Source organism: Talpa europaea (assembly GCF_964194135.1).
Source record: "Talpa europaea genome assembly, chromosome: 10".
Classification (NCBI taxonomy): domain Eukaryota; kingdom Metazoa; phylum Chordata; class Mammalia; order Eulipotyphla; family Talpidae; genus Talpa; species Talpa europaea.
In genome coordinates this window covers 110,232,294-110,252,553 of record NC_140077.1, presented here as the reverse complement: position 1 = coordinate 110,252,553, position 20,260 = coordinate 110,232,294, and the positions used below count along the sequence as shown (strand labels likewise).

Here is a 20,260-nt window from a genome sequence, read left to right as displayed (position 1 = left end):
GCTTTATGGTTATTATTCTGAAATTTTTAGGGCCTGGGAAAGACTCTTCAAACAATCTCTCTTCTTGGGTACATGAAACACTATAGAAACATTCCTGGTCCTCATATGGTTTTGGTTCCCAAGTCTACATTACATAACTGGATGAGTGAATTCAAGAGATGGGTACCAACGCTGAGATCTGTTTGCTTAATAGGAGATAAAGAACAAAGAGTAAGTGTCTAGTATTTCATTGCACTTTTGATATTAAAAGAATTTGAATATAGGTTTGGAGGAGGGGATAACTAAAGGAGGGAGAGATAAAAGAAAAGGGATGCAATAATAAATTCACAAGTATTAGCAGTTTCCAAATCTGATGTCTTGGTTCAGGATCATACTGGGGTAAAGGAGTTGTGAACTGTAGGAAGTTATGATTTTATAGTTTGTTTTTCTTGCTTGTAGAAGTGATTGTATTAAAATCAAAGACTTACATGCTAGAAATACTTTCTTTTTTAAAAGAAGTTTTGAGTATGGAAGTGATTGGAGTTTTTAAGGAGCCAGATTTTTACATGATACTAGTCATAAAATAGTAGTTTTTAAAGACTGAGTTATACTAACCTGGTGCGTTGGTATGGGTGGTATCTATTGAAATAAGTTACATTGTTGACTGACAAGATGATATTAATGTAAAATTCCCATTAAAAATACCATTTGAAAGATTATGTACTTTGTTTTTCCTTTGCCTAACTATATGTGATGATTCTCGATTTCTTTTTTTCCTTTTATACACACTTTGGGTATTACAATTTACCAAATTAATGTGTTTGGAGCCCCATTATACAGATATTTTGTAGTTTCCTCATCTGTAAAATAGGGATACTAATAGCACTGTCTCAGTATACCTATAAATATGAAAAGAATAAGTGATTCCTGTAAAACTTTCAATCTTGTATTTTTATTTCAGAAATACTACTCTTTTACCTAAACCTAACTCCTCAAAGAATTTCAGGGGCTAGTGGAATAGAGGAGAAAAGATATTTTAGGAGTTCATTAAATTTTGCATTTTTTGGGCCAATTTTTGATAAAAGGTAAATAATGAAGTTACGTTAGTGGTAGGAAAGCTAGTTACAGATGCTTGCATAATATAAACAACTAGACTTTTTAAGCATTTTCATCCCTTTTTGCATATTACATTGTTTGTCATCAATAAATTTATAGCTTATTTACAATTTTTTCCTCTTGTTACACAGGCTGCTTTTGTCAGAGATGTTTTATTACCAGGAGAATGGGATGTGTGTGTTACGTCTTATGAAATGCTTATTAAAGAGAAGTCTGTTTTCAAAAAATTTAATTGGAGGTATTTAGTTATAGATGAAGCTCACAGGATCAAAAATGAAAAATCAAAGGTAATTTGATATTATTTTTAAATATTTATTTTTATTTATTTATGCATACAAGAGTGAGGTATAGGCCAGAGGTGAAGGGGGTGAGAGGATTCACCAGAGGCAGAGTGGAGAGAAGAACAGGTGGATCTACTGAAATACACTGCTGAGGGGAGTCAGCGGGCGAGACAGGAGAGGTCTGCTGCACCATGTGGGTCAGCTCCCTGGTGGGGGATCAAACTCAGGCTGCAGTGGCTGGTGATAGCTTGATAGTGCTGAGACTTAACCCCTGTGCCACCAGGGAGGCCCAATAATTTGATACTAGATGTGAAAATCATTTGTGCTTTTATTTAGATCTTGACTAACATTCCGAATTTTCTAACTGTGAATTTTGTTCTTCTAGTTGTCAGAAATAGTGAGAGAATTCAAGACTACAAATCGCCTGCTACTAACTGGAACACCTCTGCAGAACAACTTGCATGAGCTCTGGTCGCTACTTAATTTTTTGTTGCCAGATGTTTTTAATTCAGCTGATGTAAGTATTTCTAATGGTTTTCTGGTTAGACTAAAGATAGTATGTTCATTAGATGCTGTACATTTTTGTAATAGAATTGACCTGCCTTTTTGTACTACTTGAGATAATCATTAATTTCCTCATGCTTTTTACATAGTTAACCTGGTGTAACCTACAAAATTATTATTAACCTAAAACTTTATTTTGTGTCTTTGTTTCAATTTTGTTTTATAAATACTTGTTTCTTTCCTCTGGAATGTCACAGACTAGCATTTCTATTTGGTGGCCTTGTTAACCTCAGTTTCAGTGGCCCTCAGTGAACTGCTTATGTTACTAAGGGCCTGTGCAGGGCATTTCCGAAGTGAACTTTTCAAACTTCACATTGTATTTTAAGCCCCAAAGATGGCCTTGCCCCAAGATGATGCTCAAATTTGTTGGACTCTATTTTGTCATTTTATTTAATGCTCTTAGAAACAGGACCTAATCTTTGCCTTTATAGATTATTTTCATTAATAGAAATGGTTAATTAGCCATTTTTTTTGACCTGTTGGTAATACCTAGAAATAACCTGTCAAAAGTCTGTGCGGTTTAGTAACTGCAGGTTTTTGATAAACCAGAATTCATTTCTGAACCTTTTGTTCTGGGGGGTGGGGGGAGGGGCTTTGGGGACCTCTATATTGGTACATTTTTTTAAGTAAATTGTAAAAAGATCTTCATTTTGGTTTGTTGTATTAAGGATCATTTTAAAAGAATAGAGAAATTTGTGTTCTTGAAAGACATTTATCCAGTCTCAGAAAGCTGCATTAGTTTTACTTTTTTGAATGTTGATGTTTTTTGTTTTTAAGAAAATTTTATTTTTTGCACATTGAGACTGATTTGTTTAGTCTCTGTGAAAGCTTTGCTTTAGTTAACCCAGCGAATTCTATTACTCTTACTAATGGAGCCAAATAGATTACATTCTCAAGGAAAGGCTAGTGACATTAGCCTTGTTCACAAACCAGTGAAATGCTGGTTATCTCGACCTCACTTTGAGTAAATTGAATTAAAACTAACATTGCTGTGGAAATCCTATATTTGAGTGGTCATAAAGAACAAACAGATCATTTTAATTTTTAAGCTTTTACAAAGAAAGCAAGGATTTTTTTCACGTATATTAGTTATCCAATTATTTCTATTAAACTTGCTTTCCAGTTGTCTTTTCTCTGAAATTAGGCCATCTTGTTTTTGAGAAAAATGTTTAGGAAGTAATATGCTCAAACTACTTTTCTGAAAATTGCTAATTCTGATGCACTTAGGACAGATAGGGGTCTGAACAGAGTGATTTTTTTGGAGGTTCATAACTTCAGTATTAGAAATTCTAGAAATCATTGTGTTTGGCAAAATAGGTATTTCTAGTTAAAGTTACCTCTGGTCCTAATGTTTTGTTTGTTAATCTAGGACTTTGATTCCTGGTTTGATACAAACAATTGTCTGGGGGATCAAAAGCTGGTTGAGAGGCTGCATATGGTACGTATTTTGGAGTTGGGTTAAAGCATATTTATAATAGGAAGAATAATAGAGCCATATTGAAGAAATATTTTCCTGTTAATGCAAAGCATAGTGGCTTTGAATCCTACCACTTAACTGTTTATAAGTGGGAGGTAGGGTGATGTATGGTGGTTTTAGCATTAGCACTTCGAATTCTAATTTATAAAGGGAAAAAAAATAACCCATTGTTTTTTTTTTTTTTTAAAAAGAAGTATAATACGGGAAAGAAGAGTTGCATATGAAGTTATATGTACAGATTTTTAAAGCTTAGTTTCATGTATATTCCATAGAAGACTCTTAGTAGGCTTAACTTTGAAAGACTAAAAGATGCGTTTGTTCTTAAGTCCATTGACCGTGTATAAGCAGCTGCTGAAGTGCAGTGGTGAGCAGAATTGGTGTTTTTGCCATGGTATTGAGCTTTCTTTCTTCCTGTGAAGATTTATAATTGAAAGGTGATAGAGAAGTTTCTCTAACAGACCCCAGATAAAGGTACCCTGATCAGAATGAAGCCAGCCCTTATAAACATGGGGATACAGACTTTCCCTGACCTAACTTGGGGTTCTCAACTTACATCAAAGGTTTGATCTGGATATTTTTTTGGGGAAAGTGGTTTTCCTGTATAATAACATCCCCAACACCTTATCTTTAGATGCTAGTAGTATGGACAGGCAAAAATGTCCCCTGAGGGCAAGTTTCTTCCATGATCTAACCTTTCTAGCATTCTTCAACTTTTTTTTTAAGATTTATGTTTATTTTATGCATATAAGAACGGGGGTGTTGGGGGGGGTAGTGAGAGGGTTCACCAGAGACAGAATGGGAAGCAGAACAGGGAGAACTACTGAAATACACTGCTGAGGGGAGCAGCGGGCGATACAGGAGAGGTCTGCTGCGCCATGTGGGTCAGCTCCCTGGCTGGGGATCAAACTCAAGCTGCGGTGGGTGCCAATAGCTTGATGGTATTGAGACTTAACCCCTGTGCCAGCAGGGAGGCCACGCATTCTTCAACTTTTGTTTTACTTATTATCAAGCTTTAATTTGCTAGAACCAATAACCTTGTTGGCAGTACTCAGTAAATATTGTGTTAGTTCTGGTCTTACTATCTTGTCTTTTTTTGGCCACATCTGATATCCCTTCCTGCTCTCTTTTTACTGATACCTGACCAGAATCAGTAGTAGTGATGTCACCTTCTCCACTAAATAAATACACAGGCTGGCGCTAGCTGAGGGATTGTTAATTTGTATTCCAACTTTAAACAATTTGTGCATTTTAGCATAGGACTTTGCATAGAGTATTGAAATGATTAATTCATAAGTGTTTTCCCTGCTGCATTGTTAATGCAAGGCAGGAAACATGTCTTCTTAGTGTCTTTGTATCCCTAGCACAATTCCTGGCTCATAAAATAGGTATTTGAATGGGCTTGTTTATAAATTATGTTTATGAATATTGAAATATTTTCTATATAAATTACATAAAGTATTTTAAAATCCTTATTGAATTTTAATTTGTTTGTGGTTTCCTAGGCAACCGTTGTTTAGATTTAAATGGCATTCAGGCTGCTAAGCACTCAGTTTAGATTAATTCAGTGGATTTTGGGGTGTGTATGTAGTCTTTGGGCTAGATAAGGGGGCACAGGAAATTAATTTTCCTTCCTGCATATTTTCCCATACCTTTCTGCTCTTGACTTTTCTTTAATAAACAGGTACACATAGGTAAAGCAAATGAGGACAACCACCAGCCAACAGTTTTGACATCTCTGTATATTTTGTTCAAAGTAATATTAAATAAGAAAGAGGAGGTCTGGTAGCTACCTCTCTAATTGGTTTTGCCCTGAAAGTGTCATCATAGCTTCTCTAGACTCAACAGGATGTTCAGAATCAGCATGTGTATACTTAGGAATGATATGTAAGTTACCTGTTGCAGAACAACCTCCCCTTCTCCTCCAGAAAATCAACAAAATTATAATAATTTATTTTAGTAACAGCAGAGTTTATGAGCTGACTGGGTGGTTTCTTTGCTGGTTTTGCCAAATTAATCCAGCTGCATTGTGCTGGAAATCCTTGAAGAGGGCCGGTGGGGCTGAGGCCTTCACACGCATGTCTGGCACTTAGTGCTGGCTGTTGGCTTGAGCTGTACTAGCTTCTTCACATGTTAGAGAAATGTTGCTCATCGTTTTTTTTTTTCACTAATTTTTAATTTGTTTTGCGATAATATTTTTATAAGCCAGTATAAATAGAACAGATAGGTATAAATATGTAAAAAAAAGGTATCTTTAGTTTTCCAGTTACAATTATTATGTGAAAATGAATATATAACACAAATATGACTTACAAACAACATTTGAATAAAAGAAACCAGACATTACTGGGCATATCCTGTGCGTGCTTGTGCACACACACACACCCCTGATATATATACACACACATACATTCATGCATATATGTGTATCTCAAGAGAGAGAGTCAAAAATAATAGCAAAACAAATTTGATGTTACAAAGAAGACGTGCTTACTCTTGGTGAGGAAAAGGGATAGAGAGTGGGAAGGTTATAAAAAGGATATCTGGGGTGTTGTTTAAGTAATGGTTGCATGGGTAAGTTTACTTAAAAACTGTAAATTTGAAAAGGATACAAAATTAAAAACAGTAGACTTAATGTGAACCTAGTCATTTCCTAAATAATGCTAGGCAGTGTGCATTTAATTAGTTTTAAACCTGAAAGGCAGTGAATATTGAAAACATTTACAAATTTTTTTTTTTTTCCAATAGAGGCATGTTTATTTATTTATTTGTTTGATTTATACATGCACTGGGTACAGTCAGAAGCGCGGGAGGGTGAGAGAATTCACCAGAGCCAGAGCGGGGAGCAGAGCAGGCAGAAAGACCGAAGCACACTGCTGAGGGGAGCAGCGGGCACGGCAGGAGAGGTCTGCGCGCTGTGTGGGACCCTCCTCAGGTGGCCGGGGAAGCAGCCGGGTATCGAACCGGCGCCGCAGAGGTCACCGGCAGCTTCGCAACCCAGCGCTCAACCACTGCGCCACCGGGGAGGCCCCACATTTACAAATTTTGCTCTAGCATTTTGTATTTTTTTTAACAATATAACAAGTATATACTTAATACATATATTGAATAAATAGTGGTCTTGTATTACTATTCAGGATATCAGTTAACACCGTTACATATTTGGAAGGGAGTAAAGTCATTTAATATTCAAGTAGATAATTTTTTTTGTTTTATGAATTTAATAGACAATTTTGAGATACTGAAATACTTAAATTAGAGATAAAGACATCTCCATTCCTTTTTGCTCATTTAAGGTTCTGCGTCCCTTCCTTCTTCGGAGAATTAAGGCTGATGTTGAGAAGAGTTTGCCTCCAAAGAAGGAAGTAAAAATCTATGTGGGTCTCAGCAAGATGCAGAGGGAATGGTAAGTGTTCTGAGATGTTAACGCTCTTGTGTCCTCACTAACTCTCATTGATAATTTTGCTTTCTGAACTTGTGGTTCTTCAGCGAATTCCTTTTTGCTGGATTGAAGTCAATCTACAGAATTTTCTAGTCATTTAAAATAGGAACACGACTTGAAAACCAAATTTTTGATGCAAAGTATAGAAATTATGATAGACAAGACCAGGATGGGAGGCTTATGAATCCAAAATTCTAAGTTTATTTTTATTTATTTATATTTTTGTGGGACCCTCGCCGGCAGCTGGGGAACGAACCGGTGCTACAAAGGCTGCGGGCAGCCTTGCAGCCCAGCGTTCAACTGCTGTGCCACCAGAGGAGGCCCCAAAAAACCAAGTTTAAACACCAGGATTGGGCAAAATAAAAATGTTGAGAATCTTTAATTTTTCAAGGGTGTATGAAATCTAAAATGCTAGAAATTACTGATTGAGCATTAAAACTTTTTCTGTAGATAGAAAGTTTCACATGAATCATCATTGTTAAGTGGCTTCAGAAAAACATGTTAGCTTGGCATAAATGAATGTTCTTTACTGTTTACACCACATCTCAAGTCTATGCAATTCCTAGTTTGCAAGGGGCTGGAGTTGGTAAAAGAACTGAACGGATGGGCATGTTATCTGGAAAAGAGGACCATTAGGGAAAACAGGCCATCGTCAGTCTTTCAACTTTTGAAATACAGGGTAGCGCAGCTTTTAGGCTTATCTGCTATGACTCTGAAATACAGAACTAAGACTCAAGTCATTGTGAAGGGAATGCAGATCTTTTTCAGTCAAACATGCTAGTGAATTTTAATGTCAGTTATAATTGTGATGGAAAGTTCTGCCTTAAATGACTTAAACATGTTCCATGTTTGAAGTTGTTAAACATAGGTTGCTTAGATATTTATTTTGTTCAGATGAATAAGGTCCTGAAACTGGTATTTAAATACATAGCTGTTTGCTACAGGATAATCTAAGAATTTAGATTCTTAGGGTTCCAGAATCTTTGCAATCCAGCCTTAGCTTATGGATGTAACTTCACTGCCTTCATATTTCCACCTCCCTCCACTGGCTTTTACTTATATTTAAATCATATTGTATTCATCTTATTCTTACCTTCATGCCTTACCTTTTCAGATTCTTCCTCAGACTTAGATTAAGTCTGTAAAGTGGCAGGGACGAGTAAGGGAATGTTTGCGATCTATTAACCATATTTTTGTTCTTACTAGGTATACTAGGATATTAATGAAGGATATAGATATACTGAATTCAGCGGGGAAGATGGACAAAATGAGGTTGTTGAACATCCTGATGCAGTTGAGGAAGTGCTGTAATCATCCATATCTCTTTGATGGAGCTGAACCTGGTCCACCTTATACAACAGATATGCATCTAGTTACCAACAGTGGCAAAATGGTGGTGTTAGACAAGCTGCTCCCTAAATTAAAAGAACAAGGTATCTATGTAACTGGTATCAAATTAAGGAGTAGTACAAACTTTTACAATTCTAATGTTAAAATAAGGGATTACTCGACACTTAAGTGACTACTCTGGCACGTTCTTTTTTTTTTTTTTTTAAGATTTATTTATTTATTTATTTATACAAGCACTGGGTACAGTCAGAAGCGTGGGAGGGTGAGAGAATTCACCAGAGCAAGAGCGGGGAGCAGAGCAGGCAGACTGACGAAATACACTGCTGAGAGGAGCAGCGGGTGCGGCAGGAGAGGTCTGCGCACCATGTGGGACCCTCGCCGGCGACCGGGGAGGCCCTCTGGCACATTCTTAAGCTGAACTGTGGGACTTTTAACAGCTGCTTTGTATTATCTGAATCTTCTTCCTTCCCCTTACTTAGCCACACATTTAGGCTCTAAATCTTACAGAAAGTGGTTATGGCAACCGTACTCTCGATTTTGGAAGAAGAGTTCTCATTTTATATACGCTTTCCCAGAAGTAATCAGCTTTTTGTTTCAAAATGCCCAAAGTGCTCTTCCCTCCCACATTACATTTCTCACATTTTTTATGTATAGACAGTGGTGGTGTGTTTGTGGCATTGTATTTAACTATTTTGGGGGATTTTTATTTTATTAAATAACACATGCATGAGCCCAAGTTCTTTTTATTACATGCTTACTTAATATGAAAAGAGCTTTTGATACGTGTACAAGTGCATTTAAATTATGTGAATGTAGGGTAAATGTAGTATGAAATTAGTTTTAACAGTTTCGACTCATCCAGCTCAATTTCAGCTCATTCATCTATTACGTGTATGCTTTCCTCTCCTAGATTATTTTGAAGCAAATCCTACGTATCAAATATTTCATATAGAAATTATTCTATAAAATGATGTGTTACAAGATGGAAGATTACAAATTTCTCCTTTTGAGTTTCTCTGTACACTTTGCTAAAAATGACAGATGTATACATAGCTCAATCTTCTAGGATATTTACTATCAGAAACATAGTAGGAGTGGTCTGAATTTTTTTTATACTTTAGAAAAAAGATTTATTTATGCATCCAAGAACTGGGGTATAGCCAGAGGTGTGAGGGGTGAGATGGTTCACCAGAGAAGGGAGTAGAACAGGGGGATAGACTGAAAAACACTGCTCAGGGGAGCAGCAGGAGAGACAGGAGAAGTCTGCTGTGCCATGTGGGTCAGCTTCCTGGCCAGGGATTGAACTCGTGCTGCAGTGGCTGCAGACAGCTTCGTTGTACTGGGACTTAACCACATTGGGCCACAAGGGAGGCCCTTAAACCTTTTTACGAAAATATATTTTCTAAAATACTTTCCTCGAAAACTTAGTAATTAAAGGAATTGGAATTGGTAGGAGTACTAATGAAAGCTGTTTTAAAGTTTTGCAGGGAAAATGGAAACTAGTGAACTGTCTGTGCATTTGGGATATAGGAAAGTGGAGTAGCAGCGGATTATAAGTGTCATCTTCCAAGACAAAATAATTTATAATCGTTTTTCATAATGTTTCCTTTGTCTTCATATATTCTACAAAGGCATTGTGCAGCTGGCTGAAGAAATAGAATAGTTGAATGATTTGAATTAATGATCTAAGTGAAGGACTGCTACTATAGACATGAGGCACACATTATGGTCCTTTGGTCTGGAAGGGTGTAGAGTATTGGGATTGTGATGGCGGATGTGTGGGGTCATGCATATGGAGCACTTGCTCTGGAAAGTTATTTTTAATTTTCTGTGGAGTAAAAAAATTATCATCTCAGCCATGGAATGTCACAACCTCCCAGACTAGAGGCAAGTACCTTCCTAGTTTAACTTAACCTGTACTATGTATTATAACATATCAGCCTTTACTATTTGTTTGTTTCATGATGAGAAAGATGTGGAGAATGACTGACTTGGCTAATAACATACAGTTTTTTTGCTTATAATCAACTAGGTCATTTGGAATTAAGGGGTTAGCCTAAAATTTAAAATCAATTTTACTTTTGAGACCTCTGACAATGGGCTATTACATTCTCCCCCAGGTTCACGAGTACTAATCTTCAGTCAGATGACAAGAGTATTGGACATTTTGGAAGATTATTGCATGTGGAGAAATTATGAGTACTGCAGATTAGATGGGCAAACACCCCACGATGAGAGACAAGTGAGTAAAATGCAGGGAAAGGACATAACAACACAGATCAAACAATTTTCTGACAATGTTTCTTTTTTTTTTTTTCCTGTCTGTTAGGACTCCATCAATGCATACAACGAACCAAACAGCTCGAAGTTTGTTTTCATGTTAAGCACACGTGCTGGTGGTCTTGGTATCAATCTCGCTACTGCTGATGTGGTAATTTTGTATGATTCAGATTGGAATCCCCAAGTTGATCTCCAGGCTATGGTAAGCAGATAAGAGATAAATGCATTCTATCTTAACAGATGTTTTAGTTAAAACAAGCTAATATGCAACCTACAAATGTCAGGGACTTACCCAGCAGAATTTTATTTTTTTCAGATCCAGTAGTTGAATGGAGGAAATTTGCAGGTGATTTTCTGTCTGAATGAGGGTATTTCCATCTCACCACTTTGCCTTGTCATACGATCTCAGAGGCCTGCTCTTTCCTCTGCAACCTAATGTCAAAAGGGGCAAGAGAGAGCTGAGGGTTGCCCAGTGAATTTTCTAGGGCTCAGACCTGTAAGTGCCCTCACATTCACTGGCGACAATTCTCATAATAGAATTGACTGCGAGGGAATTGGTAAATGATACATAATTGTGTCCTAGGAGGGAAAGGAAATGAGTTTGTTAAACTGTTATCCTCCTGTCACATTAGATACTTAAAATATATGCCCTTGTGTGGGAGTACCATTATCAGATCAGAAAGTTAATTCTTAGGCTGAAAAAATTATCTGTAGCTTGTAGATTCATATGAGAACTTTAAAAATCTTAAGTTTGATATTTCTGGTAACTTGAATCCCTATAAATCCAACTATGAAATACCTGTCTTTTATCCTCTGTTCTTTGTAAGGGTGGTCAGGGGGAAATTGATTTGAAATATGGGTCTTTGTAGCAGTGTGATTTGTGAGCTTACCAAAAGTGAAACAAAAGATGAAATTCAAATTAACTTTTTACTACTGGTATATTGTTACTTGTGTGATTTGTAAAGACTAAGGCTTTGACATTGTGGAGTTCATTTACCATGGTGCTTCTAGGAGCAAGTGAAAATTTGATTTAGATCTAGAAAAACCTTTTGAATTTAAACCTAAGGTTAAAAGATTCTTAAAAAACCAGCAAGCTTGAAATAAATTTTGTCTTGTCTTGCTGCCATTAGATCATTGGTATAATCTAATAAAAATCTGATGCATCTAATGTGATAGGAGGATACTAGTTTAACAAACTCATTCAGAGATTTAGCAACTATTTCATATCTCCATAAAGATTTCTTTGTGAGATAATAGATTTGATCAAAACTGAGCAATTGAGAATCTAACAATAGTAGTATAATACGAATCTGTTTTTAGTACAGTTTTGTTAACATATTTTAAAACTATGCTTGAGAATATTTCGTTTTTCAGTATATACAATCAAATGTTATTTTTGTGAATTTCTAACTTCAAAATAACATGGTAATTTGCTTAGGACCGCGCGCACAGAATTGGACAAACCAAGACAGTCAGAGTGTTCCGCTTCATAACTGATAACACTGTGGAAGAGAGAATAGTGGAGCGTGCCGAGATGAAGCTCCGGCTAGACTCTATCGTTATCCAGCAAGGCAAGTGCAAGGACTGAAAAGGCAGTTTCTTTGGGATGATGTCATGGCTAGTTATTTTTCCCCCTCACATTCACGTAATATGATGCTTATGTTTTTCTCCTTATTTTGCGTGATTGCTTTTGTTATTTGAATCAAAATGACATGGTATTATTACATTTCACACTTTAAAGTTCCAAGTTTCCATAGAATTAAGTGTGTTTAATTAGTATTACACAGCACAATCTTTCTCCCCCCAGGAAGACTTGTGGATCAGAATCTGAACAAAATTGGGAAAGATGAAATGCTTCAAATGATCAGACACGGGGCAACACATGTCTTCGCTTCAAAGGAAAGTGAGATTACTGATGAGGATATTGATGGTATTTTGGAGAGAGGCGCAAAGAAGGTGAGATGTAGATCAAATCGTGTTTCCAGTATTAAAATTCTTAATATGAACTACTTGAGGAAATACATGAGTTGTAGATAACATTTCTATAAAAGAAAGCCTCTGTGGATGTAAAGCATCCTTCATTTTGAATACAGTTCTCATGCTTTTTGTAATTGTTAATCTAATAAGGTGTTTATTTTGTTCCCTAGACTGCAGAGATGAATGAAAAACTCTCCAAGATGGGTGAAAGCTCACTTAGAAACTTTACAATGGATACAGAGTCGAGTGTTTATAACTTTGAAGGAGAAGATTATAGAGAAAAACAAAAGGTAATTTAGAAAGAGGTCTTGGTTACTAGAAGAAACTTGGAATTTTAAGTGTTAGGGGTAGTGTTTTGTAAATTTGTCTCAAACAGCACTTACTTCCATTTATTCACATCTAAGTTTTCATTTTTGTGTTACATTTAATGCCAAATTTTTAATTGGTAAGCTCTAAGATGTTTTATAATTGCTATATAATGAAGTGTATTGTCTACTGTTACAGTGAAGTATATTGTGTGGTGCAAATAGTAATGTGCATTTGAAAATTGAAATTATTGGCAAAACATAAGTCATAATACCTTGCTGAATTTTTCTTAATAGCAGAATTGACTGGTAATAATTAAAGGGAAAGTTTTTCTTATTTTGTAAAAGTCACTTGCTATTTTTATACAAGATAGAAGGAAAAAAATAATTCTGCCTGGTGTCTTCCTTAACGTTTAGATGTGTATGTCCTCCAGATGTTTTTCTAGGCAACATCTGTGTACATATATTAATTTAGGTTATAGTATAATTCTGTCTACTGTAGTATATATTCTGTAGCACACAATAAGATTATCCTTACTATAGTTAAAAAAATAATTGAATTTTCTGTGCTATGTAGGCATAGTCCTGTGTGTTTTTTTTTGTTTTTTTTTTTTTTTAATACAAGAGCTGGGGTACAGGCCAGATGCGCGGGAGGGTGAGAGGATTCACCAGAGGCAGAGCAGGGAGCAGAACAGGCAGACGGACTGAAATACACTGCTGAGGGGAGCAACAGGTGCCACAGGAGAGGTCTGCTGCACCATGTGGGATTCTCGATGGCTGACCAGGATCAAACCCACACTGCAGAGGCTGCGGACAGCTTCACAGCGCCGCGCTCAACCCGCTGCGCCACCGGGGAGGCCCATAATCCTATGTGTTAATTACAGTGTTTAACAAAATACAGTCCCTATTCTTGTAGAATTTATAGTCCAAGGTTTTATGATCTTTCCATTGATAAACAGTTGCTATAGTGGTGCGTACGAATTGCATTTGTGTAAGCTTTGTGACTGTATAATTAAAGTGGGTAACTTGAATTGTTTCCCACCTGCAAGATCGCATTCACAGAATGGATTGAACCTCCTAAGCGAGAAAGAAAAGCCAACTACGCCGTGGATGCCTATTTCAGGGAAGCGCTTCGTGTCAGTGAGCCTAAAGCGCCCAAGGTGAGTTCACTGAGCAGCAGAATACCCAAGATTCTGAGAATGCAAATTATTTTTCTTGACATTCTTGACAATATTTCTTGCAGTAAAATTAGATTGAGAATTATATTTTCTGTGATGCAGTGTGCTCCTTAAATTAAGAGTGAAGAGTTTTCTAAACTGACTTTTAAGTGTGCATTTCGTGGTGGTGGTTTCGGTTTTATTGAAAGATGCTTTCAGTTGCTTAGGGACGTGAATTCACTTGTTTGGTTTATGGAACGAAGATTGACAACACATTCAAAGCCAAATTGCTTTCTGTTGATTTAGTTAAAAATTTTTTTAGTAGCAGTAATGTTTATATTTTGGAAGCATAGGCTCCGCCCCCCCATGGCACTCCCACCCCCAGAGCACCCATAACCCACACCATCTGTTATGCGCTCCCCATTTTATTCTTGCCTCTAGTCCCTGTGCTTCTCCCCCTCCCCCGCGCCCCTCCATAGGCCTCAGTTCTGTAGTGAACTTTGAGGAGCTAAAACTTTTCGTGAGTTTGGCTGTGTCTGACCCTGTTCCTTTTTACAGATAGTATTTTTCTTTTTCTTTAGGCTCCCCGGCCTCCAAAGCAACCAAATGTCCAGGATTTCCAATTCTTTCCTCCACGCTTATTTGAATTATTGGAAAAAGAAATTTTATATTACAGAAAAACTATTGGGTACAAGGTAATGGAAATTCTCCATTTGTGTTCTTTCCTTACTCCGACACCATTGAGTGTGTAGACATAAGTTATTTCTTAAAACTCAATTAATTTGAGCCCTAATAATAAGAAATATGACTGATCTTAGTTGTATATGTACGGTACATAAAGTTGTGTCTCTACCTCTTTATTTTTCTTAAAGATTTATTTATTTATTTATTTATACAAGCGTGGGTACAGTCAGAAGTGCGGGAGGGTGAGAGGATTCGCCAGAGCGGGGAGCCAGAGCGGGGAGCAGAACAGGCAGAAGGACCGAAGTACACTGCTGAGGGGAGCAGCGGGTGGCAGGAGAGGTCTGCGCGCCATGTGGGACCCTCACCCAGCGACCGGTGCTGCAGAGGCTGCAGGCAGCTTTGCAACCCAGCGCTCACCCGCTGCGCCACCGGGGAGGCCCTCTATCTCTTTAAAAAGAAAAAAAAAAAACTACTAAGTAATCTGGTTTGTTTTTAACTTAATTAAATTCAGGGTATTGTTATTTTTTTTTCATAGTTAGATTAAAACTTGTCATGTCATTTAGTTAAATATTTAATGATATATTTTCTAAAACTAAAGAAAAAAGTTGCTGATTGATGTTAGAGAAAAAATCTTTTTAGGTACCTAGAAATCCTGACCTACCAAATGCAGCACAGGCACAGAAAGAGGAACAGCTTAAAATTGACGAAGCTGAACCCCTTAATGATGAAGAGTTGGAGGAAAAAGAGAAACTTCTCACGCAGGTACAGCCTCAGCCGACACAGAGTTTACTGTTACGTTGTAAGGTGCTGTGTTAGGTTGTGTGGGGAAAAAAAGAAAATCAAATTTGCTTTCAGAAATAGAGTAACTGGAGCCGACGAAGCAGGGCGGGTAGGTGGAAGCTGGGCAGCGACTGTCCTGGGTTGCTGCGGTGGTTGGGATGATGTTGGGTAGCGGAGGGGTGTCCTTTCACTGCTGTCCTTCCAGTGCCCCCGTTTTTCTTTTCCTGAGACTAGTCTTTGTGGCTGCTATAAACTGCTGTTCGCAGATGCAAATCTGTGCGAGGGGCTTTAACATCCTCTTAATCTAGCTTCTATTTCTCCTTCTGTTTCCCACTTGCTTGCGAGTTTGCTCCATAGCCTCTATATCCATTTCCCTTTGCAAGCTCCTAACCATCTAAAATTCAGTGAAAATGTTACCTTTTCATGCAGTAATACCTACTCTTCTGCTCAGATTTAGGTGCTTGGATAGTGTATCTTAGCAATATATGATGAATTGAAAGTATATAAGGAAAAGTTACTACTTTTAAAAAAATAAAAAAGCTGGGAGTATCCACAAAATTTTTTCTGTAGGGTTTGGAAACATTGGTGAAATAAAGTAGCATCTTTTCCAAGTTCATTGTGCCTTGAGTAAATTTTTTGTTTCTATTGTTTTGAAGGGATTTACCAATTGGAATAAGAGAGATTTTAATCAGTTTATTAAAGCTAATGAGAAGTGGGGTCGTGATGATATTGAAAATATAGCAAGAGAAGTAGAAGGAAAAACTCCAGAAGAAGTCATTGAATACTCAGGTAATTCTTTTATTATTTTAATAGGTAAGAGAATGTCCTCAGACTTTGGATAACTATTGGAAAGGTCATATTTTCTTTCTTTGATTTATGTTCGATAAACTGAATTTTGCCATACTTGATGATTATTTTGTTTTTATGTTTTTAAAATTGATTAGAAAATATACCCTTCTTTAAAATGGCATAGTTATTTATTTTTAGCTCTTGTTAACGCTAGCCAAGAAGCAAGAATAGGACACTGAATAATTGTTTTATTTTTATCTCATTCTCTTAGTAATTTCTCAAATATGATATGCTATGTTTTCTGACGTTTGTTGGATGGTCAAGTGAATGTGTATAATTGTGCTGTGATGAGCCTACTTAGAATTTAAGAAGAGCAGAAATTTAAGAGTTGGAACATATTTAAGCCATCCGGTTCATCTCACTTTTTTTATAGTTGAAACTGAGAAATTACGTGACTGTGACTGACTTTGTAGTATTAGATGTGAGAGAAAGAAGAGCATATCTTAATACCTAACAAATAAATTAGAGCATTTATAACACTAAGATTTTTATGTTTCTCCCCCTTCCACTCATCCCATCTGTCCAACGTTCGTTGTTTTACAGCTGTGTTCTGGGAAAGGTGCAATGAGCTCCAGGACATAGAGAAGATTATGGCACAGATTGAAAGGGGAGAGGCAAGAATTCAAAGAAGAATTAGTATCAAAAAAGCACTTGACACAAAGGTATTATTCAATGTTATGAGCAGCTCAGTAATCTCAGAATTTACCAGAGTGTTGCAGTTCATGTGTCTGGGTTAGAAGCACTAGGCCTAACCCTTTCCTTGCATTAGTATCAGAAGTCAGAGTGTGTATTTCTCTTTACAGTGATAAAGACTAACAGGCTGTTTTAGGATAAATGCTGTATAATGCAGTGGAGGTCCTTTGACTAGAAAATTCTGACTTTAGATACTGCATTTATAGCTAATTTTAGTAAACCCAGTTTTGACTACAGATTATATAATTTCACATAATGTAAAATCCGATTTTGATAGATTGGACGGTACAAAGCACCTTTTCATCAGCTGAGGATATCATATGGTACAAACAAAGGAAAAAACTACACTGAAGAAGAGGATCGTTTTCTGATCTGTATGCTTCACAAGCTTGGATTTGACAAAGAAAATGTTTATGATGAATTACGGCAGTGTATTCGCAACTCTCCTCAGTTCAGATTTGACTGGTTTCTCAAGTCCAGAACTGCCATGGTGAGTGCTTGGGGCCTTTTGTGCAATGAAGCAAGCGCAAACAGTTCAGAGAAATTTCATTTATTTATTTATTTATTTATTTATTTATTTATTTATTTATTTATTTATTTATTTATTTATTTATTTATGTTTTATAGAGGCATGCTTTATTTGTTTGCTGGTTGGTTTGTTTTGTTTATACATGCACTGGGTACAGTCAGAAGCGCGGGAGGGTGAGAGAATTCACCAGAGCCAGAGCAGGAAGCAGAGCAGGCAGAAGGACCGAAGTACACTGCTGAGGGGAGCAGCGGGCGGCAGGAGAGGTCTGCGTGCCATGTGGGACCCTCCTCCGGTGGCCGGGGAGCAGCCGGGGATCGAACCGGCGCCGCAGAGGCCACAGGCAGCTTCACAACCCAGCGCTCAACCACTGTGCCACCGGGGAGGCCCCAGAGAAATTTTATTTAATATTCTTTAAGATGAATTGTGAATTTGAGATTAGGAAATTGTGGTTCTGTTATCTTGGGAGTAAATTTTTGCTACAATATTGTTAGGTTAAATTAGTTCTTTTGTTGTTGCTTTTTAATTTTATTTTTAGCTGAGGTGGTATCACTATCAGGTACTACTCCCGTAGTCCGCCCATGCCCAGGCATCCATGGTGCACAGCCTAGTCCTCTGTGCTCCCCTCCCCTCCCCCGCCCCTCTGGGTGCGTTCAGTTCTATAGTCTGCTGTCACAGGTTAGTGAAGCTTGCCTTTGTCTGACTATATACTTAAAAACTTATATTCTGTTTAGTAACTATTTAATACATTAATGACTCCATTTGTTTTTCCTTCTGACTTGTTTCACTTGGTGTGTCACTCTGCAGCTGTTAGAGGAAGTGCAGGACTTAGATGCCGCTGCCTCTTGCTCTCTCTGTTAAAGTGCTAACACTCCAAGAAAAACGCAGTTTAGCTCCATCAGTAACCAGAAGTGATGCAAATAGGCATGTTTCCTACTCTGTCTACACTGTAAAGTCCTACCTGGAGGCCATAGATGTCTAGGGAGAGATGAGGTAGAACCCCTCATAAATGCCCATGACTGTCTTTCCAGAGTTGACGTGTAGTACATTGCCTACCCTACATCCTAGTGATGATACTTTTGAGGGAAAGTTTATGAGCTTATAACAGTGAACCCTAGTTCGTTTTCACTGAAATACACAGAATCTTGCCATTTTCAAGCTTTTAGATGCAAATGCCAGTTTCTGGCATAAAAATAAATAGCAGTATTGCATGTAATTTGAGGTGTGCACTTTTAGTGCTTTAGTTCCTTGGTGAAGGAAGGATTTATGATGAATACCTGACAGCATGAGTTTAAATAAGGAAGTTAAAACATTTACAAATATCATTCATATTTTCATAGCATGGAGTATGTGTGAAAATCAGTTCCTTCCTTTTACAGAATTTTTATTGGGAAATATGTAGATCATTTTTATATTACCTCTTTAAAACATTTTTGCTTAAAAATTGTAAATCATGAAAACTTAAAGATGGAAAATACATATTTATGTTTACTGTTCAGGAGCTCCAGCGGAGGTGTAACACCTTAATTACCTTGATCGAAAGAGAAAACATGGAACTAGAGGAAAAGGAGAAGGCAGAGAAAAAGAAAAGAGGACCAAAGCCTTCAGTGAGTGCTCATGAATATGTGACTTTTCTCGGAGCATGTAGCCTTTTTTAAGAATTTGGAAATTGTCATTGATGTGTTAGTTATGTTTGTTTTTGTAAATAATAGTCTTAAGTCACAGTATAAAATAACTGATTGCATCGTGTTACGGTGTGGGTTCATCGTAGGGGGATTCAGGAGAATCTGGGAAGACAGGCCTTGTGAATGCCAGGAACCTGTTCTTGGCCTGGGGGGAGTCAGTTACACTGTCAGGCTGTAGTAAATACCAGGAAGGCATTGGATTTACAGCCTTTGCCAGTACCATTTAAAAACTTTGATTTAGTGCCCCAGTGATGATTCTGGCAATGTGAAAGCAAAACTTTGAAGACAGAAGTAATGTATTATAAGTGCATGAATAAATGAATGTGTCTAGAGAATAACTGCTATTTGTAACCTTTTATTTTGGTTAGAGGTCATGCTATTTGGTATGTTGTGAATTATGAAGTATTCATGTACTTCATTATTCGTGTTAAAATTTGTTAATGTGTCAGCAAAATGAGTAGATAAAATTACTTGGAGAATCAGGATTATTTGGGGTAAGAATATAGTACCTGCTGCTATGTGGGAGTGCTTTTTCCTATTGATAATAGTCTGGTGATGAAAAGGAATCCTTCTGTTTGTTTGTAGACCCAGAAACGTAAGATGGACGGAGCACCTGATGGTCGAGGAAGAAAAAAGAAGCTGAAACTATGAATGCGTATTTGTTTCATAATCACTAACTTTAAACCAGTAGTTCTTTAATTTACGGGTCTTCATAAGATGTACTGTACAATGCTCAATTGTTATGTCATCCAGACATCAGGTTCATCTGTTTACTGAGCTAGAAACATAGTATGTAGTTTCACTTTTTTAAACGCAACAGCTGTGCTGAAATTTTTTTTTTATCATAACACTTGAATAAAATAGGCATCATTTATTAATAAATGTTTCATTTGATTTCTTTTTCCATTTGTGAAGATTGTGACTGTTTATCAGCTATTAATTTCTATACTTGTGAAGCTTGGAAAAAAACAAACAACTAAAAGCAAACAACTGAAAAAAAAAATTCAAATAACCTACATCCCTTCGGTCTTAGTTGTGTAACTGTCTTAACTCACTTTGCCTTTGCAGAAATTTCGGTATCTTCTTTGTAGTGCTACTGAGTCTTACCTGGGAAGATG

At 37.0% G+C, this 20,260-nt stretch overlaps 1 protein-coding gene across 1 annotated transcript in view; it reads left to right on the top strand.

The window, feature by feature from the left end:
• SMARCA5 (SNF2 related chromatin remodeling ATPase 5) overlaps positions 1-19,793 on the top strand; it is a gene marked incomplete at both ends in the record, with an annotated part of 28,577 nt that extends 8,784 nt beyond the window's left edge. Inside the window, 19 exons of the mRNA XM_084244874.1 lie at positions 31-210; positions 1,227-1,382; positions 1,762-1,893; positions 3,310-3,378; positions 6,711-6,820; positions 8,063-8,289; positions 10,327-10,448; positions 10,536-10,688; positions 11,925-12,061; positions 12,298-12,442; positions 12,634-12,753; positions 13,818-13,928; positions 14,507-14,620; positions 15,249-15,371; positions 16,046-16,178; positions 16,782-16,900; positions 17,209-17,421; positions 18,957-19,064; positions 19,728-19,793. Coding sequence (XP_084101000.1) covers positions 31-210; positions 1,227-1,382; positions 1,762-1,893; positions 3,310-3,378; positions 6,711-6,820; positions 8,063-8,289; positions 10,327-10,448; positions 10,536-10,688; positions 11,925-12,061; positions 12,298-12,442; positions 12,634-12,753; positions 13,818-13,928; positions 14,507-14,620; positions 15,249-15,371; positions 16,046-16,178; positions 16,782-16,900; positions 17,209-17,421; positions 18,957-19,064; positions 19,728-19,793 — 2,538 coding nt within the window. The remainder of the gene's footprint in view (positions 1-30; positions 211-1,226; positions 1,383-1,761; positions 1,894-3,309; positions 3,379-6,710; positions 6,821-8,062; positions 8,290-10,326; positions 10,449-10,535; positions 10,689-11,924; positions 12,062-12,297; positions 12,443-12,633; positions 12,754-13,817; positions 13,929-14,506; positions 14,621-15,248; positions 15,372-16,045; positions 16,179-16,781; positions 16,901-17,208; positions 17,422-18,956; positions 19,065-19,727) is intronic.
• Positions 19,794-20,260: the final 467 nt, after the last annotated feature.